This window comes from Acinonyx jubatus, chromosome B3 (assembly GCF_027475565.1).
Source record: "Acinonyx jubatus isolate Ajub_Pintada_27869175 chromosome B3, VMU_Ajub_asm_v1.0, whole genome shotgun sequence".
Taxonomy (NCBI): domain Eukaryota; kingdom Metazoa; phylum Chordata; class Mammalia; order Carnivora; family Felidae; genus Acinonyx; species Acinonyx jubatus.
Window position 1 is genome coordinate 118,317,075 of NC_069386.1, and position 13,044 is coordinate 118,330,118.

The window sequence follows — 13,044 nt, forward strand, 5'->3', positions numbered from 1 at the left end:
ACGGTACCGATCTCCCAAGGATACCGGGAAGATCAAATGAGATGATGTATGCCAAGCACTTGGCCCAATGTCTGGTCCTCAATTTGCACTCAATAGAAATTATTTCTTTGCTATTTTTATAACTAGAATGAGTAATTCTTGATCTCTTTCACGGATTATCGTAACAGTCTGTACTTGAGAGGCAGTAAACAAAGGGAGGTGTTGAGACCAGGAACAGAAGACCGTAGACAAACCAAGACCTGAAATTATATAAGAAAAGGAGAGGTTGTGGTACATTTTCTAAGTACAGACGTGTTCATGTCCTCTAAAACCCTACATGGCTCTTTAGGGTTAACTAGTCAATAGAAACTTGATAGGACTTCCAGGCTTCTAAGTACCGGACCACAGCTCAATTTTCTAGAATTCAGTTTCTCCTCTTACACCTTATAATCCAGCTCTACCACTGAGCACTCCATGCCTTTGTGCCTCGGTATAAATTCTTCGGTCCTGTCTGCCTGGCACACTCCTGTTTGTATTCTCAGACTAAGCTTGACGTTGCCTCTTCTAGGAACCCTTGCTTAACAAAATGCGCTGTTGTGCCTCCTCTCTCATGCTGTTCTGTTGTGTTCTTTTCCTCTCATATTGTGACGTTTTGTTTACACATGTGCTTCCCTGGTCGTCTCCGAGCTTAACTTCTCGATTGTCAGTAGTCTCTCTCTGTCTCCCCTTCCCCTCTCATCCTCTTGTGGCCAAACCACACCTTACACTGACTCCCTGGACCTGCCAGGTCCTTCCCTTCGCCTCTGCCCTTTGCACCTGCTTTATCCTGCATCTGGAATCTTTCCCTCGTGTTCCTTTACTTAATAGATCACCGCCATCTTTTCAAGATGAAGTCAAGTGTCATTTCTGTGGTGAAGTTTTTCCTAAGTGTTCCAGTCTGAGTTAGCCCCCTCCACCCGCAGCTTCCCATGCATAATCTGCAGTGGTACCTGATTGTCATCTGGCACCCATTTATGTGTCTGTCTCCCCTCCTGGACTGGAAGCTCCCTGTAGACAGCAGCACCGTCTCCCTAGTTTCTGCTCCTCTTGTGCATAGTGGTTTTTTGCTCTTAGGAGATGTTCAAGAAATGTTTATTGAACATTGGTACTTGCTTTAATTGCCTTTTGGTGGCCTGATAGTAAGCTTCTTAGTAGATCTGGTTTGGTAAGGGCCTAGAGCTCTTAGCGTTAATTATAAACTGCTTGAAGAAGGGGTGTATAGAACATATCTTCCAACTTCAAAAACCTCATTGGATTAAAAAACTAAGGTTTCTTTTCCACATCTACTTGGCTCTTATACGAAGCTTAATTTCTTCGTATAAAAATCTTTGCTCTTTTTGAACAAATTCTCTTTGAGAATTTCCGGAACTTAATGGCAGTAGAGATTCTAATATGAAATAAGCAGTGACTTTCCCTGACTCAGTGAAATACCCCCAAGTCCATTTCATCATCTGTGGGTCTCCTTTCCTCCTCTTTGCTTTTATTCCGTTTTAATAAAGTGAGTGCATCTGGAGTTTTTTAAGTTGTTGACTGTCTTCTTGGCTTTTGTGGTTCTAATTCCACTTCCTGTCGGCCCTGGGATTTTGTGTGCTTCGTTAACCTCCCCCCCCCATCAGGTATGATTTTGTATGTGTGCGTATATTTGTGTGAGTCTCTCAGGCTCCCACTTACTCCTACTAACTTCCCTTGGGATTTGAGTTACAAGGAATAAAACTGTTTTGTTCATTTTTTTTTCTTTCTTTCTTATTTGTTTTAGAGTAAACAGGAATTGAGAGCTTCCCAGAAGAATTTGGCTTACACAGAGCATTGGTGCTTTTAGAGGAAGCCAGTAGTCCAGTGGTGGGGTTCACCATATTCTTTTAGTTGTTTCGCCCTTACACATTATGAATGTTGGCCAGGAGCATTCCAGTACTATCTAAGTGTTTCTGTCTCATGAATTCTTTCCTGCTCCACCACCTGTGATGCCCAACTGTGCTTTTAGGTACTTCTAATATTCCCATTCATTTGTTTATTTATGCATTTAACTTATTTTCAGTCCCTGCTCTGTGCAAGGCATAGATTATAAGCAATTATTCCTCTCAAACCAGATTTTACATGGGATGATATATATACACACATGTATGTATACACACACACACACACACACACACACACACACCTGCATTGTATTATTGTCATTTCAATGTAGACTTAGTAACCTTCATAAACTACTTGAAACTTAGCCATGTAATGCCTTCTCATAGATTTGTACATCTGGAAAGGACCCCAGAGAACAATTAGTCCATATAAAGAAGTTGGGGCCTGAGAAACTAAGAGCCTTGCCCTTGGTTCCAGGGCTCACGAGTAGAAGAGCCCACATGAAAGAGACCTGGCCTGGAGGGCAGGGGCCCACAAGATGGTTGGCAGGCAGGTCACCTTGATCATTCCTTGTACTCTTGATTTACAGAGTTTTTGATGCCCCTCCCAATAAAATAGATTGCTGGCAATCTAATTTTTACTGCCCTCAAGATTGTAAAAATATGGTACCATGTGAAATATATGCGTAAACAGCCACCCTTTAAACGTGCTTAGGAAATTGGCACTGTGACATAACTGGCAAGGAGAACGGCTTTTTTGACCAGTTGGAGAAAAACAGCCCAAAGCAACAGGATGTTAGCTGTCCTTTACAGATGCTGCTGCTGACGGCAGTTTTATCTATGTGTGTGAGGATGGCTGAAGTGACAGGCTAAGACCCCGGCCCTCTCCAGCCTGGGATCCTCTGGGCCAGCTGTCCGTGCCACTTGGAGAGCTGGCAAGGCTGGCTTTGTTTAGGTCAGAGACCGCTAGCATCTTTGCTCAGGACAGTCCATGCTCAGTACACCTCTTTGTTGAATGAGCGCTGGTTTGGCTTTTCACTGCTGTTGTGCTAGACCATTTTGCAGGGTAAGCCGACATTCTCAAAGGGTGGGTGTCCATAAATATTTGTTGAAGGAAGGAAAGTGGGCAGCATACATTCCTCAGTTACGTAAACTACTTGACCACCACCACCAACATCGTAGTGAAAGTCAGCAAACAGTTCACTTTCTGGTTTAGCCCATGCTCCTGTTCAGGTGGGAAGAGAAGTTACCGTAGAAAGTAACTCGGGAGAAAGTACCTACCGGTTGTTAAGCACTTTTCCTTGGTTATTCCCTTTAGCCCTGTTAACAGAGTTTTGTTGGTATTTATTACCCATGTTTTATAGCAAGGAAAAAAGATCTGGAAAGGTCAAATAACTTATGCTAGGTTGTGCAGCTAACAAATGGCCAAGCCAGGTTTGGGATCCAGGTCTCTTTGGCCCTTTCTCCACTCACATAAAGACAAGTTCTGATGAGCCCAGCCACTTTTGGCATGCCCCATATCCTGGATTCTCCTTCTGCTCTCCTGTAACTAGATCTCAGGAAAAATGATATCATTCTTTCTAGCAGATCAGGCCTGCAAAAGGCACTCTTCGGCTCTAATCAGCAGTCCTGAATCCTAGATACTCCTTTCAAATCTACCTTTACATATGGTAGCCAGATACCATATTGATTTATTGGACTAGTTAACAAATTGGCTCTGGGCTTTTTCTTTTATTTAGTTCATTTTCCTGTGGGATCTTGATCTGTTTTTTTCCAAATTCTCCTTCTGGACCCCAGATAAAGACTTCCTCCTTAGGTTTGCAACTCAAATCCAAAGCCAAGGTAAAAAGAATTTCCTTTATACAATAGCATTTGACTGGCAGTGTGGACTGGCTAATGTCAGCACTTTCCACTGCCTCAGGATTACGGCTCCAGCTGGGACTTTATTTCTGGGGAGGGTTAGTGGATTGATTTCACAATTAGTGGTGTGCCATGTTTAGTCATCTGTTAGCCCTTGGATGCGTTATTATTTTCTCTATCAAATCTTTTTTCTTCCTCCCTTCCTAGACCACCTTTTATCAAGTTTTTTCCTAATATGTCTTAATATGTAAAAACCTTAATAGGAATGTCTCTTATTGTCCTTGTGGTTGGTAAGCTTTATTATGAATATTTCAAGTCTTGTGGCCAGGGTTATTTTGGGGGAGTAACTGCAAATTACTTGTCTTTTTGAAAAATTTCTACTCCTGAAGCCAAGACTACACTGTATGTTAACTAACTGAATTTAAATCAAAAAATAGGGGCGCCTGGGTGGCTCAGTGGGTTAACCATCCGACTTCGGCTCAGGTCATGATCTCACAGTCCGTGAGTTCGAGCCCCGCGTCGGGCTCTGTGCTGACAGCTCAGAGCCTGGAGCCTGCTTCAGATTCGGTGTCTCCCTCTCTCTCTGCCCCTCTCCTGCTCATGCTCCGTCTCTTTCTGTCTCAAAAATAAATGAAAACATTTTTAAAAATTAAAAAAAATAAAAAATTTAATTGTCAAATGCTTTTCACTTACTTTTTTTTTTTCCTCTTTCTTCTTCTCATTTCTTTATCTTTCTTTTAGTATTTCTTGACTGCTTCCTAGGTGCCTTTTATGGTGCAGGCTGCTTGTAGTATAACGATGGGTAAGACATGGCCCTGCCCTCAGGTGGTGGGGAGGAACAGGCAGGAGATCACAAAAGCGGTACGGGCAGTAGAGTGACTCAGGTGCTCTAGGAACACACAAGAGCTATCAGCAATGCCCAGGGGAAGCCATGTCTACCAGAAGGAATACAACATGCACAGCGTCATGTCAAGGCAGAATATGGCAGTTTGTGACATAGAAGCTCAGTGTGACTGGATGCGGCCTGCATAGGCTGGGGCGGCAGGAGTTGAGGTCACGGAAGCAGATTGGAGCCCCGTTCTAGAGGACTGACGTGTAAATTCCTCCTGGAGACAGCAGGCAGCGACTGGAGTGTTTTGAGCGGGAGGGCGATAAGATTGTTATTACTCTCCTTAACTTTTATCGTGATTTGACCCAAAGCTTTGGATGACAGAGTAACAACAAAGGGAATGGTGTACACCATGGCTAGAAGTGACGAATTTAAAACCCTTCAAGTACCACCTGACGTCAAGTATCTGTTGTTGGGCCAGTTCACAGCCTATCTCTATCTGACCATTAGATTTATGTCTTAGAAATTCCGACGGGCATGTGGAGAATGGACTGCAGTGGGGAGAGACTAGCCCTAGGGAAACGAATGGGAAGTAAGAAGTCTGTGGTGATAATGTACACTTAACCACGTGATCCAGCAGTCCCACTTGTAGGTGTTTCCCCAAGACAAAGAATGTTATGTGTTCACACAGATACCTGGATATAAAGGTTTATAGCACCTTTGTTCATAGCCGCCAAAAATTGGAAGCGGCCCAAATGTCTGTGAACTGTTGAATGGATAAACAAGTTGTGGTATATCCAGAACATAGGATCCTACACAGCAGTAAAAGGAATGAACTACACTGTTGATACGTAAAAACATAGATAAATCTCAAAAGCACACTTCTAAGTGAAAGAAGCCGCTCTCAAAGGTTCATCTGAATGATTTCCTTTATTTGACTTTCTGGAAAAGGCAGAGATCAGATCAGTGGTCGCTGGGGGGATGGGGAGTGAGAATTGACTGGAAAGGGGAGCACTGGCGTGTCTGTGGTAGAATTGTTCCATATCTTAATTGTGGTGGTGGTTACATGACTACATACATTTGTCAAAACTCATCGAACTGTAATTTAAAAGGGTGAATTTTGTTGTATGTAAGTGATATAGTAGTTTTATTTTCACAAACTTGTTTTAAAACAAGAAACAGTCATAGGTGGATGAACCTCAAAAATGCTGATTGAAAGAAGCCAGACTCAAAAAAGTATATACTGTATGCTCCCATTTATATGCCATTCTAGAACGGACAATGAATCTATGGTGAAAGAAATAAGAATAGTGATTATCCAGGGGTACGATGAGGGGAAGCAGGGTGTTTACCAGGAAGGGGCATGAGGGATCTTTCTGGGATGATGGAAATGTTCTCTGTGGGTCGATATGAGTGTGGATTACGTGGATGTATCCAGTTATCAAGTCTCATCAAGTTGTACACTTAAGATCTGTCTCTTTCATTATATGTAAGTTACATCTCAAAAGAGAATGTAGAAGCCTGGATTAAAGAGAAATGGAGAAGAGGTCTGGTAGTGTGTAGGTTTTGGGAGGTGGTGAAGAGAGTGTTTCTAGCTTTGGAGACTGGTGGATCACGCCACCATTTTCCAAGGTGAAGAATAATGGGAAGCCAAACAGGTTTGGGGAAATATAACGAGTTATATTTTGTTGAGTGTTGAATGCTCCTGGGATATCCTAGTGAAGTTGTGTAGAAGGCAGTTGTGGAGTTATGGATTTGGTATTCAGGAGACACTTGACTAAAGATAGAGATTTGAATGTCATCATCATAATGTTAATTGCAGCCATGAGAATACATGAGATCGAAGAGAAGTAGAATTGAGAAGGAAAGAGCCCTGAGGATGCCACCCTGAGCAAACCTGCCAGTGAATAGCTGGGCAGAAGAGAAGGAGTGAAAAGAGGAGGAGAATCAGAAGAGAGCAGTGTCCCGGAACCAAGGGAGAAGAAAGTTCCAATAAGTAAGGGGTGGTCAACAGTTTCAGATGTTTGGGCTTAGCAGTAAGGTGGTCTTTGTTGATCACAGTGAGAACAGTTACTGCTTTAGACAGCGGGAGCAAAAGCAAATTCTTATGGCTTGGAGAACGAACAGGCATTAAGAAGGTTAAGGCAGCTAAGTGTAGATTGCTTCTTCAGGAAGCTGCATTCAAGAAGTGGGGAGATAAGGACACGAATGTGAAGTGGTGATGGAGTCAAGCTGTTTCTTACTAGTCACACATATAATTCTCAAGTTTGTTTGGATTTGGCTGGGGGCTGAAGGAAATACGTCTCATGAAAGGAAATTTTCCTAAGGAAACATTGTTGATCGAGGTGGTAGCACCAGTCCTTTGAAAATACTTGCTTTTCTGTTATGATGGGGACCACACAGAAGAACAAAGAACGTAGTTCTCAGAGTGGGCAAAGCCTAGCTTGCCCGCACCCTTTAGTGACAGGAACACTTGGTGTATCTCATCCTGGACACTGAGTTTTTGAAATTCTAGACCCTGCTGCTAAAACACACGGTATTAAAAGGGGAAGTTTACTATTCTCAGGACAGCATACTTCTTACCTTTTAAAATCTTTCATGTCCGTAGAAAAGACCGATCATAAGTTAAAAGGGTCATTATGAGGACTTTTGTAGCCTGCCAAAGACCGAAATTATTTTTCTTAAGCTGAGTTGATTATTGGAAGAGGTCAACCTGATACAAATGCCCTCTTTTCACTCCATTTACCACCCTCCCACTTCCAGCTCCTCAGGTGAGCTGGGCTCTGCACTGTGTTGTAATGCCACCACATACTCACCCACTTTGAAATGGGAGTAGATCCAAGCCTCGTGCGTGTACAGGTGCCGTTAGATCCAAAACTGATTTTGCGATTGTTTAGCCCTGATGGGTTTCATTCACCTGGGTAAAAATTTAGCATGCCCAGTGAATGGGTGTTGTCTCTCTTTGGCTTATTTCATTTTATTTTTTCTTACTTTCCAGAATGTTGGTTCTCAGCCTTTCTGCTGGGATTCTTGGAATTTGCCTCTTAATTCAGGAAATAGTTAAGTCAATGTGCTGGCTGTTTAATGCAAGGTGTCTAAATAACGGGTCTCATTGATTCTCATTCGGATTTCAGTTTTCCTTCATTTGTGGTTCATTCTGCAAATCTGGGTTCATTCTGCAGAGCTGGTCAACATGTGCTTCAGTCATTCTTACCCTGTTCCTTGTGCCATTATTATTAATAATATTAGCATTTTATGAAATAGTTGAATCCTGTGCTACTGCTTGTGTAATGTTAACATGGACTTGTGGATTTTGCAATTAAGTCTTCCTTTTTCAGTGCCTTATGTAGACTCTTTTTTTCAGATTGAAAGGGGAATATTCTGTGGGATGATTGAAGATTAGGTAAAATATTCAGAAGAATGGCAACTTTTCATGGCAACTTTTCCCGAGAGAAAAATTCAAATATGATGCCTACCTGAATCTGTACTGCATAAATAGGGATTCTGGATATAGGTTTATAGAGCACACAGGTATTGAGAGATGGTGATTAATAGAGAAGATCCGAGGGGTGAAACAATGCGAAAGAAATATCAGACAGAGAAATGACTTCTCCAAGTTCCTCAGTGAATAAATGGTAGAGTCCTGAGAAGGATCCAGGTCTCCAGATTCCCCTTCTAGGATTCTTGGTCCCATAGCAGATTTTCTGTGTTCAAAAGACCATCTGTGGCACCGTCTTTTTTTAGAAATTTACATTTATTTTTCTATGTTATTGAGAGTATTGAGGAATGGGAGAATCCTTTTTGAAGTAAAGACGTTTGTTTCAAAATGAGTTTCTGGAAGATACCTGGATGTGTTCTGTAGATGTGAGCTGTGGCCCGTGACCTCTGACTGAACTGAAAGGAAGCTCATCTTTTCTCTTGGTAGGAAGATGTAGATTATTTGAGGGACACGGAGTAGGAAGTTCGAGAATGAGTGGATCTTCTGAAAGTCAGATATATTTCATATATGTATACCAAAGAGGACTGTGGAGAGGGTCTCATTAATAATAATAATAATAATAATAATAGTAAAGGCTGCTAGCTGAGTTTCCATAATTAGTGTCATATTATCCCTGCATCCTGGGAGAAAAGGTTCTTGCTTTGCTTTTTGCAACAGTTGAGGAGTTAGGGAAAGAATCAGTAAAGAACCAGAAACCATGGAAATTTGGTCTCTGGCTCCCTCCCTTTTTAATAATATTAGTGGTGCAGGGTGGCTCGTCACAGTCTTCTGTCTTTCTATGTTGAGCCAGTGTATTTTCTGTCTTCAAAGGGAAACTGAAACCATAGGAGAGGGGAAGAATAAATGTATTTTACACTCAGATTTCTTCTTAATCTAGGCTGCCAAAGCAAGATCTTGGTTTAGGAAAATGCATTGGAAGGGCCCTAGAGAGAGTCCTTCAGTAGATTTTTCTGTTTTCAGAATATGATAGGAGGACAATCCAGAACAAACCTAAAGTATCATTGATGTTCAATGCACTTGTTACATTCCTGCTCCCAACACTTTTTTTTTTTTTAACCCATAAGCACAGCAGAATCATGCTTGCTAACTTTTAGAGGTCGGGTCACTTTCTGTGTAGAGCTCAGGAATGTCAATAGAGTGGATGATAAAAAGTGGAATTTTATAACATTGTCTCATCTCTAGAGCTTGATTAATTTCTCTGGAACTTGAAAGATGCTCTGCTCCTACTTCCACTCATTACTTATACTCACCAAATTTCTAGGCGTCTGGTGGGGGTTGATTGGATTCAGTCTTCTAGGATCTTTATTTAGTTGTGACATAGAAAATGATCTTGTGTATTGTGTTATGTTGTATTTCTAGAACTCTATGGCTTTGATGTGCTCATAGATTCTACTCTGAAGCCATGGTTGTTGGAAGTAAATCTCTCTCCTTCTTTGGCCTGGTAAGTAGTCTGTTCCATCAACTAGAAAAGGACAGACCTTCAACGAGTAACACTAAAATACTTTTTTTTTTTTTTGGTCATTTCTCTTGGCACAAGATTTTTTTTTTTAACCCTAGTTATTAGATAGAAATGACTAGAATTTCTAAATTTGAGGGATTTGTGACACATGGTTAAAGTCCAGATGGCAACATGAATCCCTATCTTACTATAGTCGATTTGTGATCTATGTTTACTGTCTTCTTGAGCTTCCAACGGATGCTTCTTGTGAACCTTTTTATTTCCAGTTCTCCCTCTCTCGCCCTCTCTCTCTTGTTTTAAAACTTTGTAGGTGTTCTGCTAAGGCTAAAGAAATGCATAAGGTATTATATTTCCTTTATTGCTACAGGTTTGCACAGACTCAAATCCGCATATACTATAAAGGTATAGAGTTGGGTCTAGGGTAGTGGGTATGATATTTGGTCCTTTTATCATCTGTGTTCTGGTATTCATCTAAGATTAGACTCAAAAAAACTTCAAACAATCTTACAATTTTTGTAACCTACCTATTGTTTAAAAGAAGGAAAGAAACCTATTTTTTAAAACCAGAGAAGACTGTGCTTGTATCTGCAGCAGTAGCCAGAGTTTCTGTCAGCTGTACGCTTCTCTAAACAGCTAGAGAACGCTAGAGATTTATGCTGGAGACCACCCAGTGGCTGCATTTTTAAGGATGAAAGATGTTGGCAAAATGCCAAGTAATCAAATAAAGACAGATTGACTACTTCATGGGGTGGGAATTTGGCTTAACCCCAATAGTAAGGTATAGAACTAGATGTTACAGATGATTCAGATGTTGGGCTCCTCTTATGTTAAATCACCTCTTTGCAGATTGCTCAGCAAGGTGCACCATACAATGTTAGAGATCCCCAGAATGATGCATTGGTCCAGCAGCCAAAGTAATCCGGTTCATGGAGGAACACCTCAACACCAAAGCCAGCGTGGCAGTCACTGCCACAGGGAGGCTTCCAGCTTTTAGTTCATATTGTTTCTGTTTCCATGTGGGTTCCTGCTGCATCATCTGGTGATATTTTGGTATAACTTGTATTTTTCTGCCTTCGTTTGCAAGCCTACAAGCTTAAAAAGATTGATTTAGAACAGAAAATGAAGGCTTAAAAAAAGTGCAAAGATTACCCCAGTTTCTTCTCTTGCTTGTGAATGTGATTTGACTATTGCAGCAGTAAAAAATAATTTGAATGATGGGCATACTTATAAAAGAACATATTAAAAGGCTAAATCTCTAAAATCCACAGTGATAATGAAGCAGTATTCTTGACTTGTTCACAATTTGATTTGCACAAGACCTGCTGGGATAAAAAGATTGCCTGTCAGGGAACCAGCTTTGCTGCTGGACCTGCCTTACAGGGGATGAGGTTGGCAGTGGGCTTTTATTTCTAGTATTTTTGCCCAGACTTCTTTTTCTTTTTCCCTGGATTTGATGTGCTTTATTGTGTTGCTTCTCATCGACATTTGGAAACTCTGCTATATTGGGGCTCATGAGGAGGAGCTATTCTGTTCGTCTATAACATTGATTGCCCTTTCTTTCTCTGTTCTATCAGTGACGCACCTCTGGACCTAAAGATTAAAGCCAGTATGATTTCAGACATGTTCACTGTTGTAGGTGAGTAGTAGCGTTTTCTGAAGGCTCACATAAAAGTTAACCAGAGCATCCATTTTTGTCAAGCCTCCTAGGTGTTAATGACTGGCAGTTCCTAAGCCATGCTGAATGTTTTGTACTGAAAAATTATATTTTCAGGCAAGCGCTTCTATGTTCCTGCTCCCCCTGGCTCCGTCCTGTCCTGAGGCTGAACCACAACTAGGGCTGAGACCTAATTCCTGGGGAACAGGAATTATGGGCCAAGGAAGAGAATTAAGCAAAGGTCTGGAGAAAGTCTATTTTTCTCCGAGCCGAGGGGAGTGCAACTCACTGAAGAAGATTTGTTACAAAGGAGACTGGCTATATATTTCCATTAGACGGCCTCTGCTGGTGTCAGCATGCTCCCTTCTGTAGTACTTAGAACTAAAGGCAGCCCGGGAAAGAAATCCCTTTTTGAGTAGATAAGTCAAAACTTTGAAATGGAGATGGGCTGTCAGGTGGGTATATTGTGGGTTTGTTGTTTTTGAAGTGCTCTAAAAAGGCCTGACAAAATATATCTGAAATGAACTAGTTACTTGGTGTACCAGCAAATGCAGTAAACCTTAGCTACTCTAGACTCCTTGGATGGGAATCTGCTTCTTTTTAGGAAGTGAAAGGAGCTCACACCTAATTTCTTAAGCCTATCATAGATAATCTAAGAAGCCTACTTTGGAAAGGTGCCAATAGACCACCTTTGGCAGTTCCAGAAGTAGATCTTGTAATAGGACAGGAATCCTCACTTGCTTCTGGATTCTCCCAGTAAAAACAACATTATTTTCCAATCACCCTCTAGGAAGCTACTCTAAAATAATTTGTTTTTATAAGCAACTGTGTGTTTTTAAATGGTGGTTTGCACTTTTACTCTGAAGCACATCAGCAATCCACATCTATTTTTTCAATCAGATTCAGCTCCCCAACAAGGAAGGTTGATTTATCTGCATATTTTCCATTCTTGTCCTGTCCAGTTTCGGTGGTTTGGAGTTCAAGTGGATTGTGTGTATGAGAGAGCCATGCCTGTTCCTCCTGAGGATTTATGACAGTGCAACTGAGTTTGTATAGCTAAAGAAAAGGTGCAGTTAAACCTGCTAATTTCGTGGAAAATGGCGGGTTTTAATGTTTCCCATTCCCCATTCAGGATTTGTGTGCCAGGACCCTGCCCAGCGGGCATCAACCCGGCCAGTTTATCCCACCTTTGAGTCTTCCAGGCGAAACCCTTTCCAGAAACCTCAGGTAAGCAAATTCAGCAGCAGGGAGCCCAGTCAAGGCCTATTGGAAAGTGGTAGCTGAAGTAAACGAGTGAGCCGAAGCACTATGGGGGTGAGGTCACTTAAGAGCAGGAAAATTTGGGAATCATTCCAGACAGGAGGCTGTTAGATTCAGCTGTGGCTAATAGCATATGCTTTTAAACCAACTTCTTCTCTGCTTTTTGTTCTTCTTTTCTTTCGCCTTCTTTTTTCAGTATCTCTCCTTTTTTCTTTTTCTTTTTAAGAATCCCCTGCTTTTTTCATCCAACTGATAGGCTCATAAACAAGGCGCAGAGAGGGAGCCTACAGCTTCCTAGTCATTATTCCGCTACATTCTTTTTGATCTTCAGGCTAGCTTTGTAAAGAAGATGCTCGATTGAAATAACGTCTTCTCTACAAGTGATTCTCTTCAAAAGGAGCCTCAGCGATCGTGAGGTGTTAATTGAGGTTAAATGAGATAAATGCCTACCATCCGCTGTGCCTGTCTGTCTGAAAACATCACTTGATCGGGCATCGCTCCAGGCTTTGTGTCCTCTGCATTTGTGTTTCAGTTAAGCCAATCAGCTCATCGTTCTGTCTGTCATCGAACCCATCGCTGCCTGTCTAGACCTGGCTAGTTTCCACTTCT

The 13,044-nt window shown here is 41.6% G+C and overlaps 1 protein-coding gene across 16 annotated transcripts in view; it reads left to right on the forward strand.

Moving 5' to 3' along the window:
- Positions 1–13,044, forward strand: part of TTLL5 (tubulin tyrosine ligase like 5) — a 282,100-nt gene that overhangs the window by 58,323 nt on the left and 210,733 nt on the right. For all 16 annotated transcript variants that reach the window (XM_053224740.1, XM_053224738.1, XM_053224742.1 and 13 more), the window contains exons 13-15: positions 9,422–9,503; positions 11,096–11,157; positions 12,308–12,402. In XM_053224740.1, coding sequence (XP_053080715.1) covers positions 9,422–9,503; positions 11,096–11,157; positions 12,308–12,402 — 239 coding nt within the window. The remainder of the gene's footprint in view (positions 1–9,421; positions 9,504–11,095; positions 11,158–12,307; positions 12,403–13,044) is intronic.